The sequence below is a fragment of the Sinohyriopsis cumingii genome, chromosome 19, assembly GCF_028554795.1.
Source record: "Sinohyriopsis cumingii isolate HCF-2022 chromosome 19, ASM2855479v2, whole genome shotgun sequence".
Classification (NCBI taxonomy): domain Eukaryota; kingdom Metazoa; phylum Mollusca; class Bivalvia; order Unionida; family Unionidae; genus Sinohyriopsis; species Sinohyriopsis cumingii.
In genome coordinates, this window is record NC_142979.1 from 56,461,119 (window position 1) to 56,480,654 (window position 19,536).

Consider the following 19,536-nt stretch of genomic DNA (forward strand, 5'->3'; position numbering starts at 1 on the left):
TGCATGGCTGTGGTTCCTATTTGACTTAGAAATTAGCCCTTCAATTGCAGATTAATTCTCAATTGTTGAGGGACTAAATGGAGTTGTACGAAATTTGGTATGAGGCTTAACATTAAAGTGACATGGGTCAACTTAGATTTTCAGCATTTTCCCCTTTAAAAAAAGTTGCTCTTTAATCAATTTAGAATTATGTGTTTGCTGTTTAAGTACTTGATGCACTTAAACCAAATTTAGTGTGAAGCTTTACTTTACAAAGACCTAAGTCAGGATAGATTTTTGAACAAAATTGTATGGAGTTAAGGCCACACATTTTGGACCTCAAACTTTGCCCCTTGTCTACATCATATTTGCAAGGGCATCCATATTGTATTGACACATTTCTAGTTGATATCAATTACTAGCTGTGGCAGAGAGCAACTTTACAGTGAAATAATCATTGTGAAGGGTAAGCGTGTGGTAGCAGTTCAATTTCCTTAGGCAAACCATTCAGTATGAAATTTGCCACGGTACAGTTGTTTTTTGTCATAGCCAGTCATATCCAAAAATGATAAAAAGTTGCTGAGAAGAAATTGTCTGTGTTGCACAAGCCAGTTCATGCAAATGTCATTTGGTATAAAAGGGAGGGGTTGACACTAGCGGCACTAGATTCATACTTAATGGGTTTTTTTTATACTGTTGATATTAGACTGTCCAGCTCTCCATGTTAGGATGGCTGAAAATATGGACTGGACTTCAGCAAAGAACTGATGACATTTGTTTACTAAACAGGCCAGGTTCATACTTCTTAAGCACACAGTTTGAATGCTTGCACATTTTTTAAAAATAAAATTTGATTTTCATTAAATTGGCTTATGTAAAATGTATAAAAAACCAAATCTCAAAAATACATATATTGTTTTGTAATGATTCAAATATGATAAAAGATCTCCAGATATGGGTGAGATTAAGCAAATGAAGAACTGAATTTCAATTTACAGGTTTCTAGTTAATGAATTTTGTATTGTATCAATGACAGAACAATTGCAACTACAAAGATGAATGTCCGGTCTAGTCGGAGCCATAGTATCTTGCTGCTAAAGGTGGTTAAATCTACCGATGAGCCCCAGCATCGTGAACTTCATGGCAAAATCTATCTGATTGACCTGGCAGGCTCAGAGGACAACCGCAGGACTGGGAACAAAGGGATCAGGTAGTACGCAGGGTTGAGTATTTCCCTTTGTGTGATGAGTAAATAATTGTAGGACCCGTAACTGAATTTACTATACCTTTACGAAACCTTTAATTTCATGATGTTCCTTTACAACTTTTTTCTGAATATATAACTGTTACCCAAAAATTATAGAAGAGGGTGTTGTCTACTGTCCAATTTTACACTCCCACTTTCATAAGTCCATCCCAAATCTGTTATTGGAATATTACAAAAACTATTAGAGATATGGAATTTTAGCATTTATCTTGGATATTGGTAGATAGTCTTTTTAGGTCATCACATTACTTTTTAAAATTTGTTTTTGTACACCTTGTATTTATCTTATTGAATTGTACCTTTTTAAGAGAAACATTGTTGGCAAAAACAAAAGTTTATTAAGAATGTACTTGATGAATTGATTATGTTTTCCTGTAATTGAATCAGTTTTAATAGCAGTTTTATGTTGGTGATTTTTTTTCATCCTTTTTGGTCTGCAGTTGGGAAATGTGTATACTTGGCCCATAATTGAGTTGGCCAATAACAAAGTTGGCCTATTACAGATTTGGCATGTACAAATTTAATTTAGAAATCTCTCCATAACATACTCAGTCCACAATAAAATGTCAGCCTTACCTTTGATCTTGTTTGGCCTTGTAACAGTTGCTGTTATTGAGGTGGCACTCTACAGTTTCATATTTTGCATAGGGTTAGAATTTTAAAGAAAAATAATTTACTCGGGTTTCCTCACTGGCTGTACTGGCTATTTAAAAAAGACCTTGTATACTATAGGTGTTGCTCAAAGAACTTTTAATTCCCATTATTTTGGTGTATTGAATAGTGTAATATGGGTTACAGTGTATACAGCTTGGCCTTACTCGAGATGTGCACCTTTCAAAAACCTGCATGCTCTTCTTGGTCATTTTCACTTCCTGGACTTAAAGAGGTAAATTTTATTAAAAAAAAGAGTTGATAACTTTTCTTTACGTTTTATATATTTGGTAATTCATCCACTGTACTTTCAGAAGCTGGTATTGTCGAATTGGGCAAAATTAATTTTCCCTGTTTTAATAGGTGCTAAAGATAGTGTACTTTAGACTAATTCAGGCTGATATTTTTAGCACAAGCGAGCAGTCGTTTTAGTTAGCAGTATGCTTAGCTCATGTACAATTTTCAAAAGTACCATAGCCAAAAAAATGTCAGCCATATTACATCAAAGTAGCATAGAGGTAAGCCAACATTCTTTCTAATGTGCATGTTTCAGATGCAAAGAAACTTCACCTTACATATGCCACTCTCTCAAAAGCACATAACTGGTGAGCGCCCCCACAATAAATGCAAACAACGTCCAATGACTGCACATTTTTTGCTGAAATGGACTATTCTAGAAAAAGAAAAGAACAGTGAGATTGTTTATAGCCTCAGATGCGGGAGGTCATGGGTTCGAATCCCGACCGAGTCATACCAAAGACTTACAAAAATGGTACTAACAGCTGCCTCGCTTGGCACTCAGCATTAAGAGGTTAGTGTTAGGACTGGTCGGCCTGGTGTCAGGATAATGTGACTAGGTGGGACATCATGCTGCATGTCTGTGGCATGATGCCCCTGTGCTAGACATCACTATGAACTGCCACACTGCAGACATCGTAAAAGCTGACAAAATTGGTAAATCCAACACACACACATTGAGAGCTTATGATTAGTTTGAAGTAAAAATAATTTTAGTCAACAGTCAGGTTAAAAATTATAAATTGATGAATAAAATGACTAAGTTTGTGCAATTCTTATATAATTGATGCTTTTGTTTTTAAGTCAGTAGAAGGGTAGATAGAAATGGATGAATGTACAGATACTATAAAGTGGGTCAAGAAAAGAGAAGGTCAGATATTTACTGCTGATAATACATTTATATAATTAAAATATTTAATTACAGTTAGTATTGGAGAATTAAATAAGACAGGGTAAAGATGGAAAAAAATCCACAATTTTATATTAAAAAATAAATGCATAAGTATTAAAATGTTTGCTTTGTCTCTGTGCTTATTTTTTTCTTGACCAAAGAATGTTTATTTAACTCAATTAATATAGTGGTCTTACAAAGACAGAGATGTTTTAATCTTAGAATACTGGAAAATATTGACTGTTGATACCAAATAGGGTATACAGATGGGATGTGTGACTAATCAGATCCACACGTCAGCACATGTTTACATTCACATGTTGTATAGTAGACATGTGGTCCCTCAAACTCATTTAACAATTAACAAAGCACCAGGACGATGACATTTCAAAATGTTGACTATACAGTATATAAGTGAATTAATTAATTTTCCCTATGTTTCTATTGTAAACTAAAAAAGAACATTACACCCACATTACTATTATATAAATTGTTCTCCAATAAACCGAGTATGTAATGGGCCAATTTGGGCTGGCTGAGTTCATTATGAAGCGAAATCATTAATGGGCCAGCTATAATATGGGCTGAGTAATCTTTACAAACACAAATATAGTTGTGTAAGTTTCAGTATAGTTTGTTTAAAGTTTGATAATAATTGGTATGGGAAGACATTTTTCAGTGTGTTTCTAGACAGCTTGTCCACAAAATAAACTGCATTAGAATTTTCATAAAAACAAGTCTTTTCCCTTCCAGACTGAAAGAGAGTGGAGCTATAAACAGGTCCCTGTTTGCCCTGGGAGAAGTGGTGGATGCAATAAATGCTGGATTGGTGAGTTGCTATAGTTTTGTGAGGGGGATGTGGAGGCCATCCTACTTCATGTCTTTTTCAGAAGACATTATTCTGCAAAGATGATTAATTCACTTACTTTGATGTCAGAAGAGTTTGTGGGTTGTTTGTCCATTTTCCAATGTTTATCCATTAGCACAAGTTTATTATTGCTACTCCTGCTAAACAACATGAAAGATTGCCATGAAACTTTCATCCCAAGGTCTAGTTGGTCCTAAATGAGAATGGTGATGCTCAGACAGTCAGTATGGCCCTCAAAATTAGGGACAAATTGGAATTGGTAAACTATCTTTTATGACAAAGCATACATAATAATGTAACTAAATGGATCAGGCATTCATTTTATTCAGTTCATACTGTAATTTTTTGAGGTTTCAGAACACTTCAGTCAGCTGAGATACAATTGCTGAATGTAATCAAGATCTAAGCATAATTTAGAAATGTTTTACTTGATGAAAATAATGTTTGCCTTTGCTGCATCAGATCACACTTTGGAAACTGTTTAAATGCATATTTTCAAAGTTGGCACCAACTACATGATGCTGTAATATACTTTACTGAAAGTTGTCAAAGTAAGCAGGGGTGGGTTGGATGGGGCACCTCCTCCAATGAGAATTTGGCTTTTTTTTAAAGTAGCTGAGTATGAAGTAAAAGTAGCCCAGTAAATCACCTGGCTCACAGCTAATAAGGAGAGCCATACCTTACTGAGAAAGTTTGGTTTTGGTTGGCAGGTCTGCTTCATTGAGCTGAGTGTATAACGTAAAATGAACAGTTCTCTTCTTTATTTTTCTTGTAATGGGTCAAATATGTATTTCCTTTATTTAACAGTACATGGCCATACTGACAGACTCCACAGAATGACCATCTCTTTTCTGCTGTTATTGGGACCTGGGGGCTCTTCTCAATAGATGAACGAAATATTTAAAATTAATCTTCTCTTAAGAAGTTGCTTTTTTTTTGTATGTTCCACAATGACATTGGTAGGGGCATATGTCAGTCCATACATCCATATGTCCATCTGTCACACCTTGGTCAAGTTTTTTTTATGCCGTCCTTTTATTCAGGTATATCAACCTATAGTCATGGGGAAATACCTATCACTAAATAGATACCTGTAGTTAGCTAATCAGAACTCAAGAATTTATCATGTCTGTTTCAGAAAGTATGTGTCATTTCACTGGGTCTACAAAAATATGTAAATCAATCATAGAAAGAAATAGGGTCAAAGGTCAAATGCTGGATCCTGATATAAGCAATTTCCTCTGTCATGTATATTGGCATCAATTTATATTGTTATGTATATAGTCTGTATTTCTAGATAGAAATCCAGTGGGTTTGAACAATGTAGCCGAATGTTAAATTATGCTAGTCAAGCTTGAGTTCTTGTGCATCTTCAGTCATTACCTTTGGCAATATTCCATCCTTTTATGGGATGAGTGCATTAGGTGCATCAGAGCTAACTGATAGGTGCAGTTATTCATGCTTTAGTTCCTGCCTGGAATAGGTTATGACCTATATCATTACTAAATTAATGTAATTCTTGGTGTTCCTGTAGATTTAAATGTTGCAGTAATTATATGTCCAGTGATTTGATTTTGTCTCTATTTTTCTCTTTTAGCCAAGAATACCATACAGGAATAGCAAACTGACAAGGCTTTTACAGGTAATATTTCGGAACAAAGTACTTAAGAAGATAAATTATTTTGCATATTAAAATTAATATATGATAATTATTGGTGAACTACCTGTTGTACATTGTTCTTCCATGACTTTTAATTGAATCCATGACTGGAGCTTGATCTGTTTACATGATAGACTTTGCATCCTGATTTTGCAAAATGTTTAGCTATGAAGGACGTGTCTTTAAAATTAGCAGTGCCTACATAGAGCAATTCACAGTGCTTTTGGTTTTGTTTTAGTTTGCAGGATTAGGAAGGGTGGGTGTGGCAGGGACCTGCTAGTAAATTTCATATGAAATGAGTCCCAGAGGTTTTGGAAAACAAATGGTCTTTAAAAAAGTAATAAAGAGTGAGAAGCAACAATCTTTGTAAAATTCAACAAAAAATGTATTTCCCTTGAATGTAAAGTGAAAATGTAATTATATGTTATGGTATTGGGAATTAAATCTCAGATAATACTGGAATTTCTAACACAAGTCCTAATGAATAAAGTTCTGAATAGACACTAGTGGTATTTGTGAAAATCAAACGCTGAAGGTGTTGATGGGCCTGTGATGGTCTGTGTTATGGCGATGTGCCAAGTCTTTTGTTGAATCACAAGAATATAGCCTTATTTGAATTTAACAATAAATCCAAGCCTCTATGTCCAGGAATATTATTTTTGAGAACTTTGTATTTCCAGAGAAGAATAAATTGAATTAAATGAAATCTACTGTACAACTGATTCTGCTCAGATGTCATTGCATGAATGACTAATTTTCAAATAAACATCATTTATATATAAAACAAATAAGGCAAAAGAACCGCTTAAGATAATAATCTTAATAGTTATGTCACTGATCTTGGACAAGGTCAGCTATTAGTTTCAATCTTACATAACCCATAGCACATAATGAAATTAAAAAATCTTACAAACAAATCTCTCTCTCTCTCTTTCTTTCTGTGTAACGTACACTCTCTCTCATTTGTTTGCTTATAATGGCATGAAATTATTCATTTTCCATATATTTGTTCAATTTATGATGTACTTACTCTTTCAGGACTCGATAGGGGGCAGCTGCCACTCTGTGATGGTTGTGAATATTGCTCCAGAGGAAAGATACTATTATGATACTTACTGTACACTGAACTTTGCCACAAAGAGCAAGAAGATAGTCAACAATACAACAACCAAGGAAAGTAAGTGTTGATTGCTTTCAGGATTAGTGTACAAGACAAAGCATATGAAACCAGACACTCTCTTATGTCATATTATCAGCCAAGGTAAAACAAAAAATAAGTAACAGTTTTTCCTTGGGCAACTTTCTTGTATGAACAGTGCATACAGTTTTGCTTCAGAGGAATAATGACTGTTTTCAGAAGAGAAAAAATTAAGTTGGTATTAAAAATCTAATTGCTGTCATATTGTTAAAACCAAACAGATGTTTTCAGTGTAAACAACCAATCTGCTCACTGTCCCTCTTTCCATTTCTGGAAATGGCTGATTTTCAGTGAAGGGTTGAAGGTCCTGGGACTGTACAGACATAGAAGGTAAAATCTAAGTTGTCTGCATCCAGCATTTGCAATGTCTATTTTTAATATTTCTAAAACATAATTGAACAAAATAAAAATGTAAAGCAATATACTTTCATATACATGGGTTTAAAGTGGTATAACTCGCAAAATTATGGAAATTATTTGGAGCATATGGAAGAAAACATGATGGTATCACACAACTGGACAAGTAGTTTTCTGGGCCCTACATGTATAGTTCCTTTTCTTCCTGAAATTCTTTAATGTCATATGGACAAGTTTTTAACTGTAACTTATGCTTAACAAAGTTTCTTGAATAATTTCCAGAAGGAGCTAGATGAAAAGTACAGTGCATCCCCGCTATAACGTGCCCCTTGATAATGCGAATTTGGATGTATCACGGTCATGGCATGGCTCCTGAAATTTCATATATTCATTCGCACATGAACAAATATTTTTTGTTCCAAGTATGCGAAATAGTGTATAAAATATTTATTAACATTTTGGGGAAGAGGTCGCATATGAATTAAAAAATAATATGATTGTGGCGTGGTTCTTGAAATTTTAATTACATGTACGTGTATTTTTCCTATACCGGGAAATTTTTATTTTTTTAAGTACGAGAAATAGTGCACTTAGGTCTCTGGTTTTACATGTGTATGGTGTTTGTTTATGAACTTGTTATTAATTTCCTATTTTTCACAAAATCTAAAGTAAAAGTTATATGCATGCTGAAAGGATGTGTTGATTGTTAATTAGTCTTGCTGTAGATGTTCAAACGAATAAGCATACAAGCGTTAATTATTGGAAAATTGCAGTCGATAAATGTACATGGAAACGCATAAGAGAAAATTTCAGCAGTATGAAATTTGTACAGACACCATTCATAGACCCTGGAACATAATGAACCATACACGTGCTTCGTCATTCTTAACCTAATTTTGCTGTTAATTTTTCTCCTTGAATTCAGGCACGAAACGATCTGTGACAAAAGTATTGAATAGTTTAAATATGTATGCAATTTTTGCAATGGAATTACATGTAAAATGGATTAATTGCAAGCCTTGATGGTACGATATGAGACGGCAAGTAAATGGTGTTAATACTATGTTCATGCTGTATATTAGACATTGAATTCAGACACAATGATCTGGGACAAACCTATTGAATATTGCAAATATGTGTGCAATTTTTAATGGAATTACATACATTATGAATGAACTGCATGCCACAACGGCACAATAGTAAACGGTGTTGATACCCTATTCATCATATACATTAGACATGAATACAAGTATATGTGCCAATGAGTTGTTCTCTGAAAAACGTAAAATGCTGTAAAACCCCACATTAACTCAACCCCAATATTAACATGATCCAAGTTTTTGGACCCCAATTATCGCACTATGGCGGGGTTCCACTGTATGTCTTGGAAGATTAACTGAATGATTTTAATTAAGGTTTGGTAAACAGCTTTAGGATATATGTGCTCTTGCAGTAACATTTGTGCTGAGACAAAGATCTTTCTATTATTTTATTTGAATGGATATTGGGTTAATTTCTTTGAATAGAAATATATTTATTTATTGACTGATTGATTAGGGTTATTTTATTTAGATTGACCATTACAAAAAGGTTAATTTTTTTTTAGCCACAGCCTTTATTCATTCCTGTCCTAGCAGAAAAATAATTCACACACTTATAAGTCCAGTCCAAGTGCAAACTATACAGACCCAGATCTTCTGCCAAATAATGCACTGGCAGATCTAGGTCTATACAGTTTGGAGTAATCAGTAGAACAAACAAAATAGAGCCAGATCTGCCAGTGCATTATGCAATGATAGATCAGTGTCTGTGTTGTTTGCAGTTGGATTTGAATTATACATGAGGGTATATGGTATTTGGAGATTTTAGACATACACATTGATAAGTACTGTACAAGCCTTTTTTTTCCATTTAAGTTGTAAGAGTATATCCTATCCAAAAGTCTTCCCAATATCATAGTCAGCCAGAGGAAGAGGACCAAACTAAAAAACAACGCCTTGATGATATACAAGCCTCCACTACCACTCCTCCCATTGTCACAGACCCTGCTCATTTACTCAGGTATTTATGGTTTATGAGTCTTAAAATTGTATATGTCGGTCATAACAAGGTGCATATTATGTTATGATGTCTGTCTTTCTGTCTGTTACCAAGTTAGTTTATGCACATTACCTCAAGTTGTCCACCATCTGCAGTTACCAGAATTTGTGGAAGCCTTGCACACAAAATGAAGAACCCAAACAATTTTGGAGCCAATAGGTCAAAGGTCAAGGTTACTTTGACTGAAAGAAGAGATGGTTTCTGTAAAGTGACTTCAGTTTTCTACCATGAGTAGTTGCCAAACTTTGTTGATGGCTTGCACTGGGGATAAGAATAAACCCTATCAGTTTCAAAATCAAAAGGTCAAATTTCAAGGATATTTTGCCTGCAGAAGAAAATAGTTTCTGCATGGTAACTCAAGTTCTCGATCATCTACATCAACCAGGCTTTATGGATGGCTTACACTTGGGGTAAGGAAGAAGTCTTTAGATTTTGTGGTCCAAAGGTCAAGATCATCAAGACTAAAAAAAAAAGAAGAGAAAATTAGCTCTCTATTACATACCATTGTGGCTTGCACCTGGGCTAAAGAAGAAGGAGCCTTTTAATTTTATGTTCATAAATCAAAAGCCAAAGTTATGTCATTGAATAAAAAAAATTACTTTCACACTAACATTAGTTCTAAATCACATATCTTGACAGAACTTTGTGGATGGCATGTACATGGGTATGGAAGAGGCCTGTTGACTTTTGTGTCAAAGGTAAAGGTCATTGTGGCTGAAAGAAAAATGGATTTTGCAGAATAACTTTTGTTATAGAGTTTTTCCTTTCTCAGACTATTGTAGATCACTTGCACTTATGGTAATAAGGAAGACTTTAAATTATGGGGTCTAAAGGTGAGTAGTTACAGTCATGTTAAGGTTGGTAAGAAATTACTAGTTTTGTCTAATAGCACTAAAATCAGATTTGTACCCCCCAGCCCCCAATAAATCTTTCTGTAGGTGATTCAGATGAACTATGAAAATGGCTGCTATTACTCAGAAATATCTTTCAACAGTTCCTCACATGAAATGCTAAAACAGAATTTGGCAGAAAGCATCCTGGCAGAAAGGGCTTTCAGGTTATACATATGATGCAATTCCACCCACATGTATGGGTACTGTTAATAGTAAAATCTTTCAAATGACTTTATCTGACAGTCTGCTCAACAAGATTTTTACCAAATTTAACAAAAGCATCCTGGCGTAAAAGATTGTACACTTGATACCAATTCAGCATCAGATATCAAGCCAATACTAATATTAGATAAACTCTAAACAGTTTATTCTCAAAAGAGGTTTTGCAGAATTTGACAGAATGTGTTTTGGTAAGAAGGACTGATTTACATTTTTATACAAATGATGTTGATTCACCATCAGACGTAGTTCTCATTAGAATTTATTATGAGTTAAGCTTTCTCAGTCTACTGCCATGTTCAGTGTTACATGGTGGGTTTGGTTATCATTTTCTACAGGATGATTGATCATGGTGTTATTGCCCAGAATGAGTAAATAATAAAATAACATATAAAATTAATGGGTGGAATAAATGGAGAGCTGAGCAGAGATATAGAATAGAACAACACAAGCCCCCCCCCCGTGTAGAAGATTTTTTTTTTTTAATGAATTATATAAACAAAATGAAATTGAACATGATATTTAATTGATACACTTTCTCATAGAAATAAAATTACCAAATTGATTTTAAAAAACGCCATGACAGCCATCTGGAAAATCTTTTTATTGATATGGAATTTTCACAAAATGGCTTCTTATAATGAAAATGGTTCCACTGGGATAACCAAGATGGCAGCTTCTGCAGTCATTTGGAAAGTCTTTTTATTGCTACTTATTATTGGACAGTCATATCAACATGGAATTTTCACTTAAAGACTTTTATTGATGTCTGATTGATCCTAAATGAAAACCTGACTAATCTAATATACAGTATACATCTCAAAAATCATGTTATTGCATTTTCTCCCAAATGGAAAATCTTATTGGTATAAGGTTTTCAAAAGAAGACTTCTTAAATGTTAGTTTGTCCAAAATGAAAATGATTTCACCCAGGCATCTAGTATGGCCACCACAGTGCCCGTCTTGAAAATCCTGTTATCACTACTCCATCTGAATGGTTGGTAACATTAGCATGGGGTTTTCAATAAAGTACTTATGATATCTAGTTGGTTTTGACTCGGAATGGTGCTGTTCTGAAATCCAATATGGACGCCACAGGAGCCATCTTGAAAATCTGATTAAAATTAAAGCCCATGATGTCAGGCTTTTTTGAAGTATTCATCAATGGCTGAAATGATGAAATTTGCATTCTGGTGTTTTCACTCCACTTTCTCATCATTTTATTTTTGTTCATTGATGCACTAGAGTGAAGGTATTTATAGTTGTGTCAGCTCAACAACTTGCCCAGCCATTCTTCAGTTGGCAGTAGAAATTCTTTCAGACAACAATGCTACGTTCACTTGACTGCTTATTATAGGCCATCGGCTTCCCAACTGGCTTAAGAGTTATTGTATTAGTATTAACATGTAGGAAATTAGAAGAGTTATTGTATTAGTATTAACATGTAGGAAATTAGAAGAGTTATTGTATTAGTATTAACATGTAGGAAATTAGAAGCAGAGGGGGCGAACCCGACAACTTTTTAGACAAATTTCGATTAAGGCCTCAAAACGACAAATAGAGCCTTCCTTCGAAATCTCACTTTTCGAACAAAAAAAAAATAAAGTCTCCGTTTGGCAAATGGAGCCTTAGCGTTTTTTGCTCGAAAACGCTATATTTCGCCACAACATCTCGTTGGTGTTTTCCCGTGGTAATCATCGGGCGTCCCGCGTCGATGTCATCGCCCCCTCTGCTGCTAAGTGGTTATTTACAATGAAAATTATTTACAACTAACCGAATATTTGGTCAAGTCCGATACGATATCGTGTCCGAGGATCATGTAAATTTATCGTTACGAATCCATGTGGGGTCGACTGAGCATGACTAAAAAAGTTTCGAAAAACATTAAAGTCCATGTCACCGCCGCACCATGTCTGCCAAATATTTCGTAGCGTGTGTGTATCAACGCCGTTGAACACAGCAAGAATATTACAGTTGTCTCTAATTACTTTTGGAATCTGAGTGTATCGTTGAGTGACATATATCACGTCAGTGTTTTTATGCCTGCCTCTGGAAAATATCCTAGCTGGGTTTTTTTGATTGTCTAACATAACATCATCGTACACGACTAGATTGTTAACGTCGCCATCAATATCATCAATACCCGGTGCATTATTGATATCCGTAATAAACTCAATAACATTTTTTTTAGCGATCGCTGATGCATTCTCGTTGAAATCTTTCAACACCTCGTAGCATCGTTGATCATCTACGCTAGGGGCGATTAAATACAACTTATCCCACTTCATCCATCTCATTATTAAATTGAGTAACAATTGCGTCTTGCCGGATCCAGATGGTCCGATGATAATCATCCGGATCGAGTTTGGTAACGCTGCAACATGCTTAACTGGTTCTCTTGTTTTAGTCGCCGAAAAATCAATTATATTCATATCTCTATACATAAATTATGGATCTATATTGTGTGAAGTGTAGAATGCGTACTGGCACAAATGATATGACAACCGCTACAACAAGAAATAACAGATCGGCGCTTACTGGTAAGTGTGTACAATGCGGTACAAAGAAATTTAGATTTATTTCTATTAGACCCGGAGATGTTTTAAAAAAAAGCGAGGAGGTGACATCGCAGCCAAATTGGCAAAACTCCCCGGAACACCGTGGGCAAAGTATCCAGGAGAAAAGCACCTCCCAGGATATAACTACTGTGGCCCCGGAACACGATTAGATATTAGACTCGATGATCAAAATCAGCCCAAACCCGGTGAGTATCCAATAAACGCTATCGATAAGGCGTGTCATGCTCATGATGTTGCTTACTACAAAAGTAGCGATCTGCAACAGCGTCATATCGCGGATGTAAAATTAATTCACGCGCTAAATGCTATTCCTGATAAATCCGTGAAAGAAAAATTGGCCTCATGGTTGGTAAAATCGGCTATGAAAGGTAAATTAATGATTGGCGCTGGTAATTAATAACAATCATCCAAGAAAAACGATGGATTCCATCTATTATTCTCCGAGAGGATACTGGAAGGGGAAGGCCGCAATTGGTAAGCTTGCAAGCGCTGCAAAGGTAACAAAGACCACTGCGGCTAATTGGTTATCCAAACAGGCTATATGGCAAATTTATCTACCACCGCCTAAACAAATCAACTTCTCTCGCTTTGATGTCGGCGTGCCTAATGAAGTTCATCAGGCTGATATACTATTTTTGCCGCATGACAACGGTTACAAATACGCGCTAACCGTAGTTGATGTTGCGAGTCGATACAAACAAGCGGAGCCGTTAAAAACAAAGTCGGCAACTGAAGTAGCCGCTGCGTTTGAAAGAATTTATCGAAGAGGCCCTCTGCGCTGGCCAAATCTATTACAAGTTGATCCCGGTAGTGAATTTCGCGGCGCTGTTTTATCAACGCTGAAACATCATAGCGTCGCGATACGACGAGGTCATACTGCGCTACATCGTGATCAGGCAATTGTTGAACGATTCAATCGAACTCTCGCTGAACGGTTATTTGGATATCAATACGCGAAGGAATTCATCCAAGAAAAACGATCTCGTGAATGGGTTAAAAGGTTGCCAGGTGTAATTGCAGCGTTAAATAACGAGATTACCCGAGCAATCAACATGAAGCCCAGCGACGCGATTAAATACGAGTATATACCCGGAAGATCAAAAATAGATAGCGTTTCCAAGCCGATTCTCGGCGATGTCACTGTCAGATATCTGTATGAACCAGGAGAGCTTGAAGGCGGTAAAAAAAGAGCTACTGATCCTATTTGGAGTGTTACCACACATAACATATCAACGATAACACGATCAACTGGTAGACCACCGATCTATAGACTGGATTCAACTGCTCCTCAGCGCGGATTTACACGCGAGCAACTACAAGTGATACCTAACGATACTCAATTGCCCCCACGTGGTCTTAACTAGCGCCGTTGCGTCTATTGCACTCAAGACAGGTCAACCTCACATTGTTTTTGACATGACCGAGACTGTTATCGATCCTATCCACGGTAAATTGGCGAGTGTCTTTATCCGAATAACGCCAACTCATTATACAATTGCAACTCGCGCAGTGATTATTCTGTTGTTGTCGTAGCGAGATTATTAATTCGGCATCAATATCAAAACGCCGCTGTTTTTTTTTATCCTGTTGGCGGTAACCCGAGAGTTTTCTATCAATGACGCTTGCATCGATGGTGACTTCGTCAGTGACTCCGTCAATAACAATTCTTCGAAGCTGATTTATCCTTCGTACTCTGGACACTGCAAGATAGACTAGATTCGACCATTCGATGCGATTATCAACCATCCAAACAATTGTGTCCGTGATGGTTAGTCCCTGCGAGGAATGTATTGTTGTTGCGTATCCTAGCGTCCACGGGGATTTATTAGCACGTAGCGCGTCCTCGACGACGCTGATATCAACGAGCACAATATCATTCAGCACGAGAATTTGTTTTTCTGTCCCTGACGCTGTCAGGCCTGGAATTTCAACTTCAATGTTCTGCCGCCGTGTGTCCGCGGGTCTATAACATAACGGCACTGGACGCGTTGGAAACTTTTCCTTATGCAACGTAAACAACTTCCGCTGAAGTGTGTCCCTGACTATCTTTCTACTCGCTACAATCAAATCGTTTGGTCTCCATGTTTCCCAGAATTCATTTAACGGTGTTTCCGGAATCACCTCGCGGATTATTTCACACTGAATTCTATCCGGCTGTAATCTGATTAATTTTTTAACCCCGCGCAGTTGTTCATCAAGTGCTCGGTAATCAGTATCGGTTTCTTCATAATAGTCCACAAAACCCTTTAACCAATCATGTGGACCCTCGCCGACAAATGGTGGTGGTTGACCATGGTCGCCACACATGATCACCGCTGTATTCGCGAGCACCAACCAATCAAGAAACATTTGTAAAACATCTAACGAAACAGTACATATCTCATCCCAAATGATAACCCCAGGAATAAATTTTTCACCCATTCGATCAGGAGTCCACTCACCGCCGCTGTATCGAAAAAAGCTGTGATAAGTAACGGCGTCAACATTTCGTTGTTTTATCTCTCGCGCTAGTCTATGGGTCGGTGTAAGCACGATTATACTTGCCCGCGTTCGAAATAATTCAATTGCCCGAGTCGTCTTTCCTGACCCGCCACAGCCGCTTAAATAAACTGTTTTATATCTACAAATTGGATCAGAACACGATGGTGCATTAGACCATTCTGACAATTTATCACCGCGTAAGTAGTTGTTCTCAACGGTGACATCTGCTGACGGGGAATAATCGCGTCGTATTTCATTTTTAATTCTCCATGTACCCCAACTCTCGTCCGGACTAGTAAACTCGGCTACGTTTCCCTTATACGCTACGTCTATATAAAACGAATCAACGGCTACTCTAACCGCGGTGTCGGGAAATCTATTTATCATCGAGAATAAATTGATAGCGGCGTAACCCAGCATAGACGCCCTCAAATGTGGATATGCCGGGCTGTCTCCATCGCTGTAAGTAACAACTGTGCCCAACCTTGTTCCATTGGACAAGAAAGCTGTTTTGCAGTTCACGTATCTATTTTTGGCCACTGCGTCCTTGATTACGAAATCATATTCTGCGTCATCTATAATCAGCCGTGAGCAATATCGTTTGTAGTCGTGGTTTTTTCCACCTTGTGTGAACTTACCAATTATTCTTCTACCGAGATCTTTTGCCTCGCGGTTTCGTTGGTTGAATATCCTCCTGGACCATTCGATGATATATTCCTCGTCGGCATCAATGTGTTTTCTGGACTCGTCAATTATGCTATCTAGACGCTCCGGTTCTGGTAACCAGACTTCAGTCTGTGCCCAGTATGATATAATCGCGTCACTGACAATCAACGATACAAGCATGCTACAATCAATCATATACCGTAGCAGCGCTATTGGCAGCCACTTCTTTTCAGCCATGTGTCTACCGATCCAAATATAACAACAGCGATGGAGTCCTGCCGCGAATTCAAATGATACTATGCGAGCGAATCCGGTTAAATCAAAATCAGGCAGTGGTCCATTAATAGCAACACGAGTCATTTCATGTCTGGGGTGTCCAAATCGTCTAAAGTACTTAGTGGCGGATCCATACCCGAGAAAACTCGCTGGATAACAGGCAACCATATCAACCGAGATCATAGCGTCGCGGTTGTATTCAGTGTTCCATAGTCCACCGTGATAGTATTCCAAACAACTGGATTGTACATCCGGTAGAAATTCCCTGCGCGTTGGTCTCCACGCATTTTTCCTTGCTGCAACATGAGCTACAACCGATGGAATCGTAAAACAATTTGTTAGCAGTTGTTCATCATGCTCCTCAAATTCCATGGCGGTTTGTTTCATCTTGTTGTGAAACGCTTCAGTGCGATATAATTCACCGTTTGGTCTTACAAACTGATAAAAGGTATCCGCATCGTTTTCAGCGCTGCGAAGTAACCACACTGATACAGGGTCGTTTTTACACAAGCAAGCAATAGCATCAAATAGTTTCCTCTCCGCGAGAAACCCGTTCTCTCCCAGGAATTCTTCGGGTATATACTTTACTGTTCTATCCCGTGGAAATATTGTGATCGCGGGCGTCCATGCGTGTTCGTTATGATCAATAATTTTGATTGGGGCCCCATTTGATTTGTACTTTGATTCGTATAATACTTCACCGGTTATTGTTGTAACGGTTATTGGAAATCTCAACGACGTTTCTAATCTCGCTATGTCGCTGATGGTTGCTCCACGCTCTTTTACGGTTAGTTCCCACTGGTTGATTTTGCTACGTCGTAAATCAGTCAATTTGTTTCCTCGACATGCATTTGTAAAATGCTCTATTATTCGTTCTGCTACACAATTTATCCCAGTTGACTGTTTCATCGGTTTCAGTTTTCCGATATCAGGTTTCTTATTTAACGGGTATATTCCATAAACAACTGCTGTTTCAGGATACGCTCGTTCATAGTATGGTCTGTCAATTCCGGTTAACAGCCCCGGCTTGGAGTCGCGGCTAACAATGACTGTTTTCATGTCGCTGAGAACTGGTTCAAATTTATCACGTATGATCCAATTACCTGATTCCACCCGGACAATGAATTTTACTCTGAAGAAATACCTTTTACCGTCAAGTTGTGATATTATCGTTGCTGCGCGGTTGTCGTTCATGGTAGCATCAACAACGCCATCAATTCGAAATGTTGACCAACTATGAGATGCACCATCACGCTTGAATTCATCGATACAATCGCGTATTTTATTCAACAGGGTTCTATCGTTTATTAACGCTTTTGGTGTGTCCTTGAGGACTCTATCGAGATTGAACTTAATATTTTTCCAGGGCTTAATTACTGCTAATCTCTCAAACTCATCCATATAATTAAAACAAGTATTTAAATGAAAGAATATAGTATAATGAATCACTGCAAATGGTTGATGATTGGGTCGACAACCCCGTGCAATAAATCATGTAGAGGTGAATTCTGCGGGTACCATTTACAAAGCGTTCGTAATGGTTCTCTTGGCCCCCTCCCGTGCTTGGTTTGTCACGTCGGTGTAAGAGGAAAATCGCAGTTGTGTATCAATTGTGGCGGAAAGCGATACAGGGAACTAAAACGCTATTATGACAAGCGAATTAAAAACGCCGTCATTGACCCCACCGCAGACTTCGTCATCAAAACCCCCCAAGACTACGTTGAAAGATTTATAATTAAACCAAATAATAAATTAGACAAGTAGTATTATTATACAAATGGACCAAGAATTTCAGCTGCATCCTGTGCTCGTCAATTACGAGGCATCTCGCGACGGCATTGTTAGAAACCGCAAACTGAAGAAGCTGGTTGGTACCGTAAGTAATCAGGGGTATCTGATGTTTGGTGCCGGAAAGAAGAAGTACCATGTTCACAGGGTGGTATTTGAAGCATTTAACGGATTAATCGAAAATGGACTTGTGATTGATCATATTAATAGTAATAAGACTGATAATTCTCTTACAAACTTGCAAGCCATCTCTCAGAGTCAAAATACCAAAAAAGGCCAAACCGGTAAATACCCAAAGAAAGCAAAACCCGTAAAGTCATTTGATACAACAACTCACGAGGAAAAAATATTTCAGTCGATGAATGAAGCCAGTAGATACTTTGACATTTGTATCGCCTCAATACGAAAAGTAGCAGAACGAGTATATCAAACAGCAATCTCAAAAAAGACCGGGCATATAATTCGATTTTCATATGTAGATACGAAGTCACCGGCGCCTATGGCGCTGACGAAGTCACCGGCGCCCATGGCGCTGACAATAAATTGTCCATTCCGGAAGAAAACGAATTATTAAACACCTTCGGAATTGATACGCGGGTTTTTCATTTTTTTTTTTATTTAAAAACAAGATGTTTTATAAGAATAATGAATATCGAAGACATCAATAATATATTAGCCGAGATTTCAAAATTAAAAAATCAAGGAATTGAATTATCTGATGGTCTCGACAGTGAAAAAATATTATCCGATTATGAGATTATTAACGAACAGTCGAAACGGGGGCGTTTTACCCTGGCCCGCGAGTACTTTTTTGTAAAACGATTACAACATACGATTAATGAAAACTTGTACCACAATGACGCAAATGCATTCATTGGACTATTTACTGCCGTTGAAATAATACGAAAAAAACTCGGACGTGTTTATGAACGACGCCGGGAGATTTCTAGTAAGATCAAAAACATTAGAAGGATTATAGACGGAGCCTCCGGCGAGAAATTAGAAATTGCTTCGCAATTGCAATAATGGTAGGCGAATCACTCACTACTCGGCTAGCCAGAGAGCGGCTAGCGGCGCTTAAAAAGTTCATACCGTTACGAGACAGGGTCCGAGAACAACTTCAAACGCGGCAGCAACTACAAACCGATTTTACTGTTGGAAGCGAACAACTGTTTGCCCCGGTAACTAAAGCGACTAAGGATGTTACAGCTGCAACAGAACGAGCAATATACGGGGATATTCCTAAGGAGGGCGAACGGAAAGAGGCGCCTCTTCTTCCTGTGCTTGAAAAGATAGCAGCAGAGACAGAACAAACACAGCAACGGATAAAACAACTTTCCAGTGATATAAAAACCCAACGAGAGT

At 37.4% G+C, this 19,536-nt stretch overlaps 1 protein-coding gene across 1 annotated transcript in view; it reads left to right on the forward strand.

The window, feature by feature from the left end:
* The window catches only part of LOC149775745 (kinesin-like protein KIF22-A), a 92,308-nt gene that overhangs the window by 31,404 nt on the left and 41,368 nt on the right, over positions 1-19,536 (forward strand). Inside the window, exons 6-10 of the mRNA XM_089944482.1 lie at positions 1,016-1,189; positions 3,840-3,915; positions 5,552-5,596; positions 6,653-6,791; positions 9,086-9,230. Coding sequence (XP_089800608.1) covers positions 1,016-1,189; positions 3,840-3,915; positions 5,552-5,596; positions 6,653-6,791; positions 9,086-9,230 — 579 coding nt within the window. The remainder of the gene's footprint in view (positions 1-1,015; positions 1,190-3,839; positions 3,916-5,551; positions 5,597-6,652; positions 6,792-9,085; positions 9,231-19,536) is intronic.